This window comes from Manis javanica, chromosome 8 (assembly GCF_040802235.1).
Source record: "Manis javanica isolate MJ-LG chromosome 8, MJ_LKY, whole genome shotgun sequence".
Classification (NCBI taxonomy): Eukaryota; Metazoa; Chordata; class Mammalia; order Pholidota; family Manidae; genus Manis; species Manis javanica.
The window spans coordinates 85868422-85885141 of NC_133163.1; the positions used below are offsets into that span (position 1 = coordinate 85868422).

Here is a 16720-nt window from a genome sequence, read left to right on the forward strand (position 1 = left end):
TCAAAACATAATATTGAGTAAAAAAGTCAAGCTGCTGACTAATACACAGAGTAAGATACGATTCATGCATGTAATATTTTTAAATCCATAAAATAATCATAGTATTTCTACACATGCATAATGTACACACAAAAAATAGTGATCTAGAAAGACGATTAGCCATCACTCTTGTGTGTACCCTGGAAAAGGGAGGTGTTGGTGGAAGAGGAAGAAATAGAAACATATGGAATCTTTTCTCTATGAAAATTTAATATTACATGGCAAGAATGTTTTCCTATAATACTCATATAATTAAAAAAATATATTTCTAAAAGGCAGGATTATCCTCAAATCCAATGTGCAAACAGTTCTTTAAGTCTAAAACCAGTAACTTCTTTAAGTACTAAACTGCTAATGTGAAAAGTTCCTGAGTTCACTGATGCCTGTAAAATACCAAGGTTATGTATCATAATTATCAGAAATATATTTCTATATATCCATGTAGAACCAACCCTTTTCTAAGACTACTCCATAAGGTAATAAGCCACAAAACTGCTGATCCCCTTTCCAATGGAAAGGTCCTATTGTTCTACTTTTTGCTTAAATTCTTTTCTGAAAATTTTAAATAGAGGTGAGGGGAGGCTTGGAGGCCTATATTACATCATTCATATGTTTCTGTGTCTTTAGGAGGGATATGCCACTAAATAAATCTTTCTTTAAACACTGTTATCAAGAGCAACTTTCATCTTTACACAACTATATCTCATCAATAGAAATTATATGCTGTAAATGTTAAAACCAGATCAGTACCTTTGTCATTGGGATGTCAAGGACAAATTAGCTTTCTACTTTACCCAAAAGTTTAATACAGTTAATCACCAACTTTGACTCCTACATAAAGACACATCCACACACACAAATGGAAAGAAAAGCATTATCAGTTATGTTATAATAAAGGTGGCAGTAAGGTCATATTTGATAGCTCTTTCTAATGAGGCAGGTTCTTTCTAAGTTCTAATTCATTTCATTCTCTAAGAGTAAGAGGGAAAAAATGTGTACTGTCTGGTGAGGTGTCACATGAACTTCATAACAGAACTATACAATCTTAGAAAATTCAAAAAAAAAGAGAACGCATACTTGGTGTACAGAGTCATAGAGAAACTCATAAGAAAGATATATCTATAGTGATAACTTCAATCTCAAGAACTGTGGAGTAACCTTTTCTCAAAAATGAGAACTAACACCAGTTCAATCTTTCTCTTTTTAACAGCTAAGATCAACTCAGGTTCTTTATATAAGGCTTTCACTAAAGACAACACCTCAGCTTCAACAAGAGGAATGTAGCTTTGTGTTTATCAATGAGAAATACTATGGGGTCTTTCTTTTAATGGCTGTTTAGAATGTGAATCTGTCTATAAAATCTTCCACAGTTTGTGGGCTTGTTATTTCAGAGATGAGGAAGGTAAACATTCTCAAATGCAGTACATTATTTAGAATTTGAGAACCTTGAGGCTATAGGGCACTTACTGTAATAAGTTCATGAAATAAATGTATGGCACTCAAACCCTACAGTTTCTTGAAAATGAATATAATTATAAAATTCAAAATAACAAATTAAATATGTTTGAATCGTATTATCATCTGCCTGTTGTGTCTACGATAACTGATCAAATGACATTCTTTCAAATATGATTTTCTCACCACTCCCAACAAAAACCCACTACTCTGCTTATTTCTGATACTGTAAACAAAGCCAATCTTTCTATTTTAGCAGTATTCAAAATACATTTTAAAAAAATAAGGAAAATATCATGTGTTGTGCCAAATACCGATTTTAATAAGCTTCAAAAAAGGAAAATCAACCTATATATCTTGTTTACCATGAACCTGAAATCCAAATCCTATAAAAATAACCTAAATAGAAGACCATCATACAATACCAGCTTTAAAGCAAGCTATATATTTTAAAAAAAGAGGCTCACTATTAACCACTTTGGTAAATGGTCAAAAGCCACTTTAAAATTTCTCCTAACTTAATCTCTTCAGCTTGTGATGCCACATTTTTCTATTCCAAATAATTCTTCCTCTTTTGTTGTAATTGCTTATTAGAGAACTCAGATTATCTGTGTGGTAACAGACAGCTTTCCTAATGGTCAGGCTACATACCCAAAGCTGCTACTTTGATGATGATTGCTTGAATGTTAGATGATATCATTTCTCGGAGCAAATCTTCCTGATTTCTCTGCCAAAGGTAAGCTAAAGGCTGGAGATTAAGCCTTTTACACCTATAAAATAAAAAGAAAAAAACCCCATATGATATCTAATGTTCTATACTTGTATCAATAGCAATTACTTTGATTTTAAACATAATGCTTCACTCAAGGATTTTTAGCATTTAAATGCTTTAAAAAACATGTTCTGCATAATGAAGTTTATATATACAACATAAACATATTTAATTTCCATGGGCTGTGCATAAGTATATAAAAAAGAAATCTCCAGGCAGATTAGAAATATTAATTTTAGTAAGACTCTAAGTTTAGAAATCTATGCAAAAAAGCTTCCAAATACCAATGGATAATTACTCGTTTTTAGAATTTGGGTGTCAAAATTATGAAACATATGCAAAATAGGCAAAAAAATTTATCTTACTAAAATAATCATATATTTATTAAATTTACAATGTATGGTTACACGAACTATTCTTACGTACTACAAAAATTTTTTTTTAAGAATTTGACTCTGAGTGAGAAGAAAATTAGTAAGACCAGAAAGTGTAATATATTGAATACCTAATATGCTGCAGGCATTGTACAACATATTTTGCCTTATGGTGCAATAGAAAGAATATGCATTTGGGAGTCAGAACAAATCTGGGTTTGAAACTGGGTTCTTTATCCAGTCTACCACAATGTAGAATATGATCACACCTCACCAATACTACTACTAACACCCTGGTCTGAGCCACAATTATCTTTCATGTCAATATCCTTCTAACTTCTTTTTAAATTAAATTTTTGATGTAGTCCAGCATGATCCTTTTAAAATATAAAACAGATTATGGGATTCCTCTGTTCAAAACTCTCCCCATCACTCCTAGTAAAAGTCATTGCGATAGACCTTCATGGATCTCACCCTGGTTAGCTCTCATACCTCATCTCCTATTACTCTCCACTCACTACAACCTGCTACCCCAGTCCTATTTACTTTGCCTAATATACTTGCCATGCTCCCTACCTTCTTCCTTGACTCATGCCTTTGCTTAAATGTCACTTTTTCAAGGAGGAATGTAATTAATCGATTAGAAGTAACATAGATAAAAATGTAGTACAATGCCTGGATAAAATAGGTATTTGATAAATAGTAATCAAAGTCACACAGTAAGTGTCTAAGATCAGATCCCAAATAAAAATTACATCTCTTAAGACTCATCATCCCTAGTGTCTGTAAGGTTGCCTGGTTGACTATTCCAGCCCAGAGTGATCTCTCTCTCTCAGAAAATCCCAAAACTTAGTAAACATACCATGTCTGGTCATTTACTCATGCATTACCTTAAAAATATCAGTTTTTCTCATGTACATAAAACCTGACTTTTGAAGAAACCAAAATCTTCCTTACTAGAGACTATTTATACAATTTTCTTTTGTAAGATGTTCCTATTTAAAGCAATGATGATGCAGTTAATACAAAAATAATAAAATTAAAACTACCCATGTGACACAAGCATTACAGTTCTTGCTGTCCTCTCACCAATGTTAAATACCTACTAATCAAACTAATCTACCTTTTTTAGCTAAGATTTTTTTAATTGAAAAAAACTTTATTCCTTCCTATCCTTATTTCATAACTTTTGGTTGCTGCTTTGATATTCACAATCTCTTGACTATTTGTAGACTTAAATTTTTTACCTATTTAAATTCTTTAACAGTTAAAAATATCAAGGCTCAAATACACTTCCTCTATAGATCACTGTTGCATTTGAGCTTATGACATTTATTAAATGCTTTATATCTTGGAAATATAATAATGCAACACAATAGCTTTGTGTTTATCAATGAGAAATACTAAGGGGTCTTTCTTTTAATGGCTGTTTAGAAAAAATTGAAGATAGGTTAATTCAGAACTGAGTTTGCAGACTAATGGACTAATGACACTGCTTTAAAATCTTCAAGGATCAAATTATTGCAGATATGTGTTCTGGTATAAAATCTGGGCATTTAACCGTGCGTTGAAGTGTACCTAAAACTGTGTTTTGAAAAAATCTTGCCTCTCTTCATAGGTATGCTACACGGGCTCTTCTTCCATATAGATGAAAGGCAGCCTCCTAATCAGGAGCATATTTTCATTTGGCTTTTTAACTTTCATAGATGTCAGCCCTGTGTGCAGTTTGGCTACCCATGAAACCATGTGAGTTTGAACTTCTAAAAAAAACAGACCTGTAAACTAAACAATTATCAGAGAAAATGACCTAAAACTTGATAATAATAATATTACTTCTAATGTATGGTTTAAGGGATATGCAATCCATCTCCATCTATATATAAAAATCAGTTGTTCTCAAATGCAAGCAGGTAAAATGTAAGGAAAACTTTCAAAACACACATTTGACTTCCCCTACTTCACCCTCACTCTTTTTTCTAGAGGTTCTGATATACCTCCAGAACATGAGACCATCATATTCCTTTTCACTGAATTATATTTGCCCTGCATTGTCTTCATTTTTTCTTTAATTTGGTATTTTTAACTGCCTTAAATTTGCTATGGAATTAGAGAAAAAATGAATGAAATAAAAAATATAACTTAAGTTTCAAGTCCATTAATACACGATTTTTAATTAAACAGTCAATACGACTGCTTCTTTTCAAGCATATGAAACTGTTACATAATACAGCCTTTACCTTATTTCCATTTACCCTTTGAATTGGAAAATTATTTATTTACAGGTTGAACTGTGCTCAAGATTAACACTGGAGGACACATTTATTTTTCTGCTAATATAATTATGTGTAAAGTCTATACAATATTTCATGTATACAAATAAACTAAAAATCAGAATAAATTCAGTCAGGTGGTATTTTGCCAAGCCAGTATTAAATAATATTATCATTTGACCTCAGGGTTTTTTAATACAGCAATGCAATTTATTGTTTTGATATTTGTAAATAAAATGTTTTACAAGTTCTACATACCTTGCAGGATGGGGAGGATGGGGAGTGCCATGACATAAAAATTCCTTGTAATATTTTTGGTCATGAACTAAATTCTAAAGACCAAAGAAGTGGAGATTCTTTAATAAGCTTTTCTTTTCTCTAACATATTACTTCATTCCTTTATTAGCTCTTGATTTTTATTACAAACAATGATGAGTTAATAAAGTGATTAAAAGGGTATACTGATTCAAATAAGGAAAAATTGAAAACAATACTTCTGACTAAAAATCTTTGTCGCAATTTTTTATTATACATAATTTATTTTTCCTTATGCTAGGTTAGAGTTTTTTTCATGTATGGAATAAGGATAGAAAAAGTAAAAATGAAACTTTTGCTACTTAGGTAAACACATTAGTTTAGTTCCATGGGCCATGTAGAATATCGTATCTATTTATTATTTGTATATAATTTTTTATTTATTCACATTTCTAACACATAATTTTAAAATAAAGGAAAAATTCATGTTCTCTTACACATTTTCTACTCGAACACGTTGATAGTCAGAAAGTATAGCACCTACTGATATCCCCTCTACTTCTTCTTTTTCCTAAAAATGAAGTAAAAAACAATGTAATTTTAAAAATAAACAAACATGTGGCTCTGCATCATGTTCTGAAAATTGTAAATGAACTGGTTCTCATCTAGGAAACCATCTTTAAGCAGGGTAATTTACTGCAAATAGAATCTACATTCAGGAAAACAATACAGATATTTAAGTCATCCTTTCAGCTGTAGGAAAAATACTCTTTTAACTTAAAATAGAAATTACTAGACACCATTTTCCATGGAGAAGCCGAAGACTCAGGCAGCACTTTCAAGAAGTTTCCTCACAACATATTTTTAAAGACTCACTGACTTTCAATGGAAAGTTTTGAGAAATTTCTATTAAACAACAACATTTTCCCAGATGAAGTTTTTAAAAATAACGATGCAGGGGCGGAGCCAATATGGCAGTGTGAGTAGGAGAGTGGGAATCTCCTCCCAAAAACATATTTATTTTTGAAAATACAACAAATACAACTAATCCTAAAAGAGAGACCATAGGACACAGGACAACAGCCAGACTACATCCACACCTGCAAGAACCCAGCGCCTGGTGAAAGGGGTAAGATACAAGCCCCGGCCCAGCGGGACCCAAGGCCCCTCACCCCAGCTCCCTGCGGGAGGAGAGGAGTTGGAGCGGGGAGGGAGAGGAGCCCAGGACTACTAAACACCCAGCCCTAGCAATCCACACCAGAGCGCAGGCACAGTGCATGCATGGGGTGCTGGAAACTAGGGAAGCAGGACACTAAGACATGTGAGCGGGTCCCGAAGCCAGAGCCCCTGTGACAAAGAAAAGTGAGTGCTTTTTGAAGATCTTAAAGGGACAGGGACCCCACAGCTGGACAGAAGCATTCCGGGTCACAGTCCAGCAGTTGGAAATTCCAGGGAACTCTGGGTGCACTAACCCCTTGGGCAACAGCTCTGAGACCCCTCACGGAGGTAAACAGCCAAACAGCCCCCAATCCATTACCCATCCGGGGTCCTGCCATAGCAGAGCAGCAGCCTGAGGCTGACCACACCCTCAGCAAGGGAGCATTATCCATACTGGCAGGGCAAGACACAAAGATCCAGTCTACACGCAATTGCCCAACACAAGCCACTAGGGGTCGCAGGTGTCCCAGTAGAGAAAGACCAGGAGCCAAGTGGAAAGAGGCTTGACTCTCCCAGCTGATAGTTGCATCAATAGCACTCCACTGCACCTATCAACATGAAAAGGCAAAAAAATTTGATCCAGACAAGACTAACCCAGACAGCTTCAACATATTCTACATCTTCCCCTGAGAAGAAATGTGGGGAGATAGATTTAACCAATCTTCCTGAAAAAGAATTCAAAACAAAAGTCATAAACATGCTGACAGAGCTGCAGAGAAATATACAAGAACTAAGAAGGGAGAATACAGAAATAAAACAAGCTCTGGAAGGACTTCAAAACAGAATGGATGAGATGCAAGAGACCATTAATGGGCTAGAAAACAGAGAACAGGAATGCAGAGAAGCTGATGCAGAGAGAGATAAAAGGATCTCCAGGAATGAAACAATATTAAGAGAACTGTGTGACCAATCCAAAAGGAACAATATCCGCATTATAGGGGTACCAGAAGAAGAGAGAGAAAAAGGGATAGAAAGTGTCTTTGAAGAAATAATTGCTGAAAACTTCCCCAAACTAGGGAAGGAAATGGCCTCTCAGACCACAGAGGTACACAGAACTCCCATGACAAGGGATACAAGGAGGGCAACACCAAGACACATAATAATTAAAATAGCAAAGATCAAAGACAAGGACAAAGTATTAAAGGCAGCCAGAGAGAAAAAAAAGGTCACCTACAAAGGAAAACCCATCAGGCTATCATTAGACTTCTCAACAGTAACCCTACAGGCCAGAAGAGAATGGCATGATATACTTAATGCAATGAAACAGAAGGGCCTAGAACCAAGAATACTGTATCCAGCACGACTATCATTTAAATATGAAGGAGGGATTAAACAATTCCCAGACAAGCAAAAGTTGAGGGAATTTGCCTCCCACAAACCACCTCTACAGGGCATCTTACAGGGACTGCTCTAGATGGGAGCACTCCTAAAAAGAGCACAGAACAAAACACCCAACATATGAAGAAGGGAGGAGAAGGAATAAGAAGGGAGAGAAATAAAGAATCATCAGACTGTGTTTCGAACCATCAAAGACCTCGAATAGACAAAGCAATCCTGAGAAGGAAGAATAAAGTGAGGGGGAATCTCGCTCCCCAACTTCAAGCTCTACTACAATCAAGTAACTGATTGTAGTATTTTTTGTAAATTGTAAAATTACAATTGTAATCAAGACAGTTTGGTACTGGCACAAAAACAAAACCACAGACCTGTGGAACAGAATAGAGACTCCAGACATTAACCCAAACATATATGGCCAATTAATATATAATAAAGCATCCATGGACATACAATGGGGAAATGACAGTCTCTTCAACAGATGGTGCTGGTAAAACTGGACAGCTACATTAAGAGAATGAAACTGGACCACTGTCTAACCCCATACACAAAAGTAAATTCAAAATGGATGAAAGACCTGAATGTAAGTCATGAAACCATAAAACTCTTAGGAAAAAACATAGGCAAAAATCTCATGGACATAAACATGAGTGACTGCTTCATGAACATATCTCCCCGGGCAAGGGAAACAAAGGCAAAAATGAACAGGTGGGACTATATCAAGCTGAAAAGCTTCTGTACAGCAAAGGACACCATCAATAGAACAAAAAGGTATCCTACAGTATGGGAGAACATATTCATAAATGACAGATCCCATAAAGGATTGACACCCAAAATATATGAAGAGCTCACATGCCTCAACAAACAAAAAGCAAATAATCCAATTAAAAAAGGGCAGAGGAGCCGAATAGACAGTTCTCTAAAGAAGAAATACAGATGCCCACAGGCACATGAAAAGATGCTCCACATCACTAATCATCAGAGAAATGCAAATTAAAACCACAATGAGATATCACCTCATCCCAGTAAGGATTGCCATCATCGAAAAGACAAACAACAACAAATGTTGGCGAGGTTGTAGAGAAAGGGGTACCCTCCTACACTGCTGGTGGGAATGTAAATTAGTTCAACCATTGTGGAAAGCAGTATGGAGGTTCCTCAAAATGCTCAAAATAGAAATACCATTTGACCCAGGAATTCTACTCTGGGAATTTACCCTAAGAATGCAGCACTCCAGTTTGAAAAAGACAGATGCACCCCTATGTTTATTGCTGCACTATTTACAATAGCCAAGATATGGATGCAACCTAAGTGTCCATCAGTAGATGAATGGATAAAGAAGATGTGGTATATACACACAATGTAATATTATTCGGCCATAAGAAGAAAACAAATCCTACCATTTGCAACAACATGGATGGAGCTAGAGGGTATTATGCTCAGTGAAATAAGCCAGGCAGAGAGAGACAAGTACCAAATGATTTCACTCATATGTGGAGTAGAAGAACAAAAGAAAACTGAAGGAACAAAACAGCAGCAGCAGCACAGAACCCAAGAATGGAGTAATAGTTACCAAAGGGAAAGGGACTGGGGAGGACGGATGGGAAGGGAGGGATAAGGGTGGGAAAAATGAAAGGGGGCATTACGATTAGCATGTATAGTGTGGGGGAGGCACAGGGAGGGCTGTGCAACACAGAGAGCTTACAGCATCTTACTATGTTGATGGACAGTGACTGTGAACGGGGATGTGGGGGGACTTGGTGAAGGGGAGAGCCTATTAAACATAATGTTCTTCATGTAATTGTAGATTAATGATACCAAAATAACATTAATAAAAAAAATTTAAAAAAAAATGATGCAATGTCATAAGTAGATAAAAGAACACAATGATTTTTTTATTGAAGTATCATTGATATACAATCTTATATTGTATATCAAATTTATAAAACAGAGGTTTAACAGTTACTCATATTATTAAATCCTCATCCCCAATAGTGCAGTTACTATCTGTCAGCATAGGAAGATGTTACAGAATCATTGGCTATATTGTCCATGTTGTACTACTATGCCTGTGCCCAACTGAAATTATGATTCAGAATTTTTGTGCCCCTTTATCCCCCTCCCTCTCCCCTCCCACGACCCCAACCCCTCCCTCTTGGTAACCACTAGTCCCTTCTCAGTGTCTATGAGTACTCATTTTGTTCATTTTCTTTTGTTTTGTTTTGCTTTTATATTTCACAAATAAGTGAAATCGTGGTATTTGTCTTTCTCCACCTGGCTTATTTCACTTAGCATAATATCCTCCAGCTCCATCCATCTGTTGCAAATGGCAGGATTATTTTCTTTTTCTTATGGCTGAATAATATTCCACTGCATATATGTACTACATCTTCTCTATCCATTCATCTATTGATGGATACTCAGGTTGTTTCCATAACACAGCTATTTAAAATAATCTGATGATAAAATAAAGGTGCATGTATATTTTCAAATCAGGGATTTGGTTTTTTTCAGGTAAATTGCTAGAAAAATTACTGTGTTGTATGTTTTTTTTTAAATTTTTACTTTTATGAGTAACCTCCCAGTTAAACTGTCACTATTTCCAGATGACATAGTATTACATACAGAGAGGGAGAGGATTAAATATGGTGGCATGAGAGGTGAGACAGAGGCTTCCTCCTAAAACCACATATAATAGGAAAATATGATAAATACAACTAATCCTGAAAGAGCAAAAGGAAGGAGGGCTGTGCCAAACTGCATAAACTTAAGGAAAAGAATAAACCTCATGGAAGAGGGTAATGTATCAAAGCCATGGTCTGGCGGGACTCAAGCCCTTCCCCCACTCCAGCTCACTGGCGAGAAGAAGAGAAATGGAGCAGGGAGGGAGTGGAGGCTGGGAACGCTGAATACCTAACTCTGGAGATCTGCTTTGGGAGCACAAACCGACATTTCATAGTGCTTGTATGGTATTCTCATGATTAGGGGGTTGGAAAGCTAAGAGAGGCAGAATTCCTGGAGAGACTGAGATTCCAGCCAATTCTGGAAAGCAGGGATCCTATCTGGCTGCTCTGGGACAAAAGAAAGGTGGGCAGTCTGAGACACTTCCTAACAGCAAGAGGGCTGCTAAAGGGGTAAGGATTGCACAGAACTTACTGCTCAGGAGAAAGGGCAGGTAGACAAAATTGTCCAGGTGCATTCTTCCCAGCAGGTTGGGAAGATTCACAGTCTTCAGGTGCTCCAGCTCCCTGGCTGGCTACACAGCTCCAAGGACCCCCTCCATAATACACAACCCATTGTGCCTTTCTCCCAGCCAGCCCCACCTGGCTTACAAACTAGCAAATCCTACCTTCCTTGTTAGGCCAGCCAGAGGGAAGCCCTGTCTACAGCAGCTACAAATGCAAAGCATAGAGGCTTATACCTGTGTGCTCAGTCCACTGGTTATGGCAGTGGAGGCAGGTATAGCAGCTGGGAAGCAGGAAGCAGCTCTTCCCTTCCCCCAGGCACCAATACAGCTCCCCTGTGACCCCCAACATTGTTTCAGGGGCTGAGCAGCTCCAGAGAGTAGAGCTTCTGGGTACTAGGGGGTACCATATACAAATATAAAACTCCAAAGGACCCTGGTTCAAGGTAAAATTATGAATAAAACACCAGAGACAGATTCAAATGAAATTGACCTCATGAATCTTCCTCAAAGGGATTTCAAAATAAAAATCATTAACATGCTCATGGAGGTACAGAAAAATATTCAAGAACTCAGGAGTGAATTCTGGTCAGAGATCCAATCATAGAAGAGCACAATGGAGGGTATTAAAAGCAGATTAGATATGGTAGAGGAGATGATAAAGGAAATAGAAATTAGAGAAGAGGAATACAAAGAAGCTGAGGCACAGAGAGAAAAAAGGATTTCTAAGAATGAAAGAATACTGAGAGAACTGTGTGACCAATCCAAACGGAACAATATTCTCATTATGGGGATACCAGAAGAAGAAGAACAGAAAGAAAGGGATAGAAAGTGTCTTTGAGGAGGTAATTGCTGAAAACTTCCCCAATCTGGGGAAGGAGATAGTCTCTCAGGCCATGGAGATGCACAGATGTCCCAACACAAGGGACCCAAGGAAGACAACACCAAGACATATAGTAATCAAAATGGCAAAGATCAAGGATATGAACAGACTATGAAAGCAGCCAGAGAGAGAAATAAGATCACATACAAAGGAAAGCCCATCAGGCTATCATCAGACTTCTCAGTAGAAACCTTACAGGCCAGATGGGCACAGCATGATGTATTTAAAGCAATGAAGCAGAAGGGCCTCGAAACAACATTACCCTATCCAGCATGATTATCATTTAACTTTGAAGGAGGGATTAAACAATTTCCAGATAAGCAAAAGCTGAGAGAATTTACCTCTCACAAGGAAACTCTACAATGTATTTTGTAGGACTGCTACACATGGAAGTGTTCCTAAGGTTTAATAGCTGTTACCAGAGGTAATAAAACCACTGTAAAGAAAGTAGAACAGCTAATTACTAAGCAAATGCAAAATTACATTAACTATCCCCAAAGTCAATCAAGGGATAGACAAAGAGAACAGAATATGATACCTAATATATAAAGAATTGAGGAGGAAGAAAAAGGAGAAAAAAAAAGAACTTTTAGATTGTGTTTGCAGTAGCATATTAAGTGAGTTAAGTTAGACTCTTAGCTAGTAAGAATGTTAACCTTGAACCTTTGGTAACCATGAATTTAAAGCCTGCAATGGCAATAAATACATAACCTATCGATAATTATCCTAAATGTAAATGGACTGAATACACCAATCAAAGAACACAGTCATTGAATGGATAAAAAAACAAGACCCATCCATAAGCTGCCTACAAGAAACTCACTTTAAACCCAAAGACATACACAGACTAAAAGTGAAGGCATAGAAAAAGATATTTCATGCAACTAATAGGGAAAAAAAGCAGGAGTTGCAGTACTTGTATCAGACAAAATAGACTTCAAAACAAAGAAAGTCAGAAGGGACAAAAAGGACATTACATAATGATAAAAGGAACAATCCAATAAGAAGATATAACCATTATAAATATCTATGCACCTAACAGAGGAGCACCTACATATGTTAAACAAATAATAAACAGAATTAGAAGGGGAAACAGAATGCAATGCATTCATTCTAGGAGACTTCAACACTCCACTCACTCTGAAGGACAGATCAACCAGACAGAAAATAAGTTAGGAGATAGAGGCACTGAACAATACATTAGAACAGATGGACTTAACAGGCATCTACAGAACCCTACAACCAAAGGAAGCAGAATACACATTCTTAAGTGCACATGGAACATTTTCAAGAATAGATCATATAGCAGGCTACAAAAAGAGCCTTGGGAAATTCAAAAAGACTGAAATTGTATCAACCAGTTTCTCAGACCTCAGAGGTACAAAACTAGAAATAAATTATGCAAAGAAAATAAAAAATCCCACAAACACATGTGGGCTTCACAACATGCTCCTAAATAACCAATGGATCAATGACCAAATAAAACCAGAGATCAAGCTATATATGGAGACAAATCACAATAATAATTCAACACTGTAAAATCTGTGGGACGCAGTGAAGGCTGAGCTAAGAAGAAAGTATATTGTAATACAGGCCTACCTCAGGAAAGAACAATCTCATATGAGCAGTCTAAAATCACAATTAATGAAACTAGAAAAAGAAGAATAAATGAGGCCCAAAGTCAGTAGAAGGAGGGACATAATAAAGATGAGAGCACAAATAAATACAACTGAGAAGAATAAAACAATAGAAAGAATCAATGAAAGCAAGAGCTGGTTCTTCAGGAAAATCAACGAAAGAGATATACCCATAGCAAGACTTATCAAGAAAAAAAGAGAATCTACTCACATAAACAGAAACAAAAATGAGAAAGGAAAAATCACTATGGACACCACAGAAAAACAAAGACTTATTAGAGAATACTATGAAAAATTACATGCTAATAAACTGGATAATCTAGAAGAAATGGACAGCTTTCTAGAAAAATACAGTCTTCCAAGGCTGACCCAGAAAGAAACAGAAAATCTGAACAGACCAATTACCAGCAACGAAATTGAACTGGTAATCAAAACCTACCTAAGAACAAAACTCCTGGACCAGAAGGCTTCACCGCTGAATTTTATCAAACATTTAGTGAAGACCTAATACCCATCCTCCTTAAAGTTTTCCAAAGAGTACAAGAAGAGGGAATACTTCCAAACTGATTCTATAAGGCCAGCATCACTCTAATACCAAATCCAAGCAATGACACCACAAAAAAAAAAGAAAATTACAGACCAATATCCCTGATGAACATAGGTGCAAAAATTTTCAACATAATAGCAAACCAAATTAAAAAATACATCAAAAAGATCATCCTTCATAATCAAGTAGGATTTATTCCTGAGATGCAAGGATGGTACAACATTCAAAACTCCATCAACATCATCCACCACATCAACAGAAAAAATGACAAAAACCACATGATTATCTCCACAGATGCTGAAAAAGCATTTGACAAAATTCAGCATCCATTCATGATTAAAAAATCTCAAAAAAAATGGGTTTAGAGCACAAATACGTCAACATAATAAAGGCCATATATGACAAACCAAGAGCCAACATCATATTTAACAGCAAGAAGCTAAAAGCTTTTCCTTTTTAAAGATAAGGAACAAGATAAGGATGCCCACTCTCCCTACTTCTATTCAACATAGTACTGGAAGTCCTAGCCACAGCAATCAGAAAACACAAAAAAATAAAAGGCATTCAGATTAGCAGGGAAGAAGTTAAACTATCCCTGTTTGCAGATAACATGATATTGTACATGAAAAACCCTAAAGAATCCACTCCAAAACTACTAGATCTAATATCTGAATTCAGCAAAGTTGCAGGTTACAAAATTAATATGCAGAAATCTGTGGCATTCCTATACACTAACGATGAACTAGCAGAAAGAGAAATCAGGAAAACAATTCCATTCACAATTGCATCAAAAAGAATAAATTACCTAGGAATAAACCTAACCAAGGAAGTGAAAGACCTATATCCTGAAAACTACAAGATACTCATGAGAGAAATTAAAGATATCAGTAAATGGAAACACATCCTGTGCTCATGGATAGGAAGAATTAATATTGTAAAAATGGCCATCTTGCCTAAAGCAATCTACAGACTCAATGCAATTCCTATCAAAACACCAACAGCATTCATCAACGAACTAGAGAAAATCGTTCTAAAATTCATATGGAACCACAAAAGACCTTGAATACCCAAAGCAATCCTGAGAAGGAAGAATAAAGCTGGGGGGATTATACTCCCAACTTCAAGCTCTACTACAAAGCCACAGTAATCAAGACAATTTGGTACTGACACAAGAAGAGACCCATAGACTAATGGAACAGACTAGAGAGCCCTGATATAAACTCAAATATATATGGTCAATTAATATACGATAAAGGAGCCATGGACATACAATGGGGAAAAGACAGCCTCTTCAACAGCTGGTGTTGACAAAACTGGACAGCTACATGCAAGAGAATGAAACTAGATTATTGTCTAACCCCATACACAAAAGTAAACTTGAAATGGATCAAAGACTTGAATGTAAGTCATGAAACCATAAAACTCTAAGAAGACAACACAGGCAAAAATCTCCTGAATATAAGCAAGAGCCACTTCTTCCTGAATGCATCTCCTCAAGCAAGGGGAAACAAAAGCAAAAATGAACACATGGGACTACATCAAACTAAAAAGTTTCTGTACAGCAAAGGACACCATCAGCAGAACAAAAAGGCATCCTATGGTATGGGAGAATATATTTGTAAATGACATCTGACAAGGGGTTAAAATCCAAAATATATACAAAACTCATATGCCTCAACACACAAAAAGCAAATAACCCTATTAAAAAATGGGCAGAGGATATAAAGAGACAGTTCTCCAAAGAAGAAATTCAGATGGCCAACAGACACATGAAAAGATGCTCCACATCACTAATCATCAGGGAAATGCAAATTAAAACCACAATGAGATATCACCTCACACCAGTAAGGATGGCCAGCATCGAAAAGACTATGAACAACAAATGCTGGCGAGAATACGGAGAAAGGGGAACCCTCCTACACTGCTGGTGGGAACGTAAGCTAGTTCAACCATTGTGGAAAGTAATATGGAGGTTCCTGAAAAAACTAGAAATAGAAATACTATTTGACCCAGGAATCTCACTCCTTGGAATTTACCCAAAGAATACAAGTTCACAGATTCAAAATGACATATGCACCCCTATGTTTATCACAGCACTATTTACAATAGCCAAGATATGGAAGCAACTTAAGGGTCCATCAGTAGATGAATGGATAAAGAAGATGTGGAACATATACACAATGGAATACTATTCAGCCATATGAAACAAATCCTTCCATTTGCAACAACATGGATGGAGCTAGAGGATACTATGCTCAGTGAAATAAGCCAGGTGGAGTAAGACAAGTGCCAAATTATTTCCCTCACTTGTATAAGAGCAAAGCAAAACTGAAGGAACAAAATAGCAGCAGACTCAGAGACTCCAAGAAGGAACTAGTGGTTGCCAAAGGGGAGGGGTATGGGAGGGTGGATGGGGAGGGAGGGAGAAGGGGATTGAGGGATATTATGTTTAGTACACATGGTGTGGGGGGATCATGGGAAAAACTGTCACACAGAGAAGGGAAATAGTGAACCTGTGGCATCTTACTACACTGATGGACAGTGACTGCAATGGGGTATGGGTGGGGACTTGATAATATGGGTAAATGTAGTAACCACATTGTTTTTTCATGTGAAACCTTCATAAGAGTGTATATCAATAATACCTTAAGACAAAATTAAAAAAATATGTTATACACAGAACCCCCTAAAGACTCTATGAAAAAACTATTAGAATAACTAGATTCAGCAAAGTTGCAGGATACAAAATTA

At 36.5% G+C, this 16720-nt stretch overlaps 1 protein-coding gene across 6 annotated transcripts in view; it reads right to left on the bottom strand.

Annotated features, from left to right (window-relative positions):
• Positions 1 to 16720, bottom strand: part of DPH6 (diphthamine biosynthesis 6) — a 234551-nt gene that overhangs the window by 75627 nt on the left and 142204 nt on the right. For all 6 annotated transcript variants that reach the window (XR_005056047.2, XR_005056046.2, XM_036998452.2 and 3 more), the window contains exons 4-5: positions 5663 to 5736; positions 2146 to 2264 (exon numbers count right to left, since the gene is read on the bottom strand). Coding sequence is in view for 4 of the 6 variants with exons in the window: in XM_036998452.2 (XP_036854347.1) it covers positions 2146 to 2264; positions 5663 to 5736 (193 nt within the window). In the remaining 2 variants the exon portion in view is untranslated. The remainder of the gene's footprint in view (positions 1 to 2145; positions 2265 to 5662; positions 5737 to 16720) is intronic.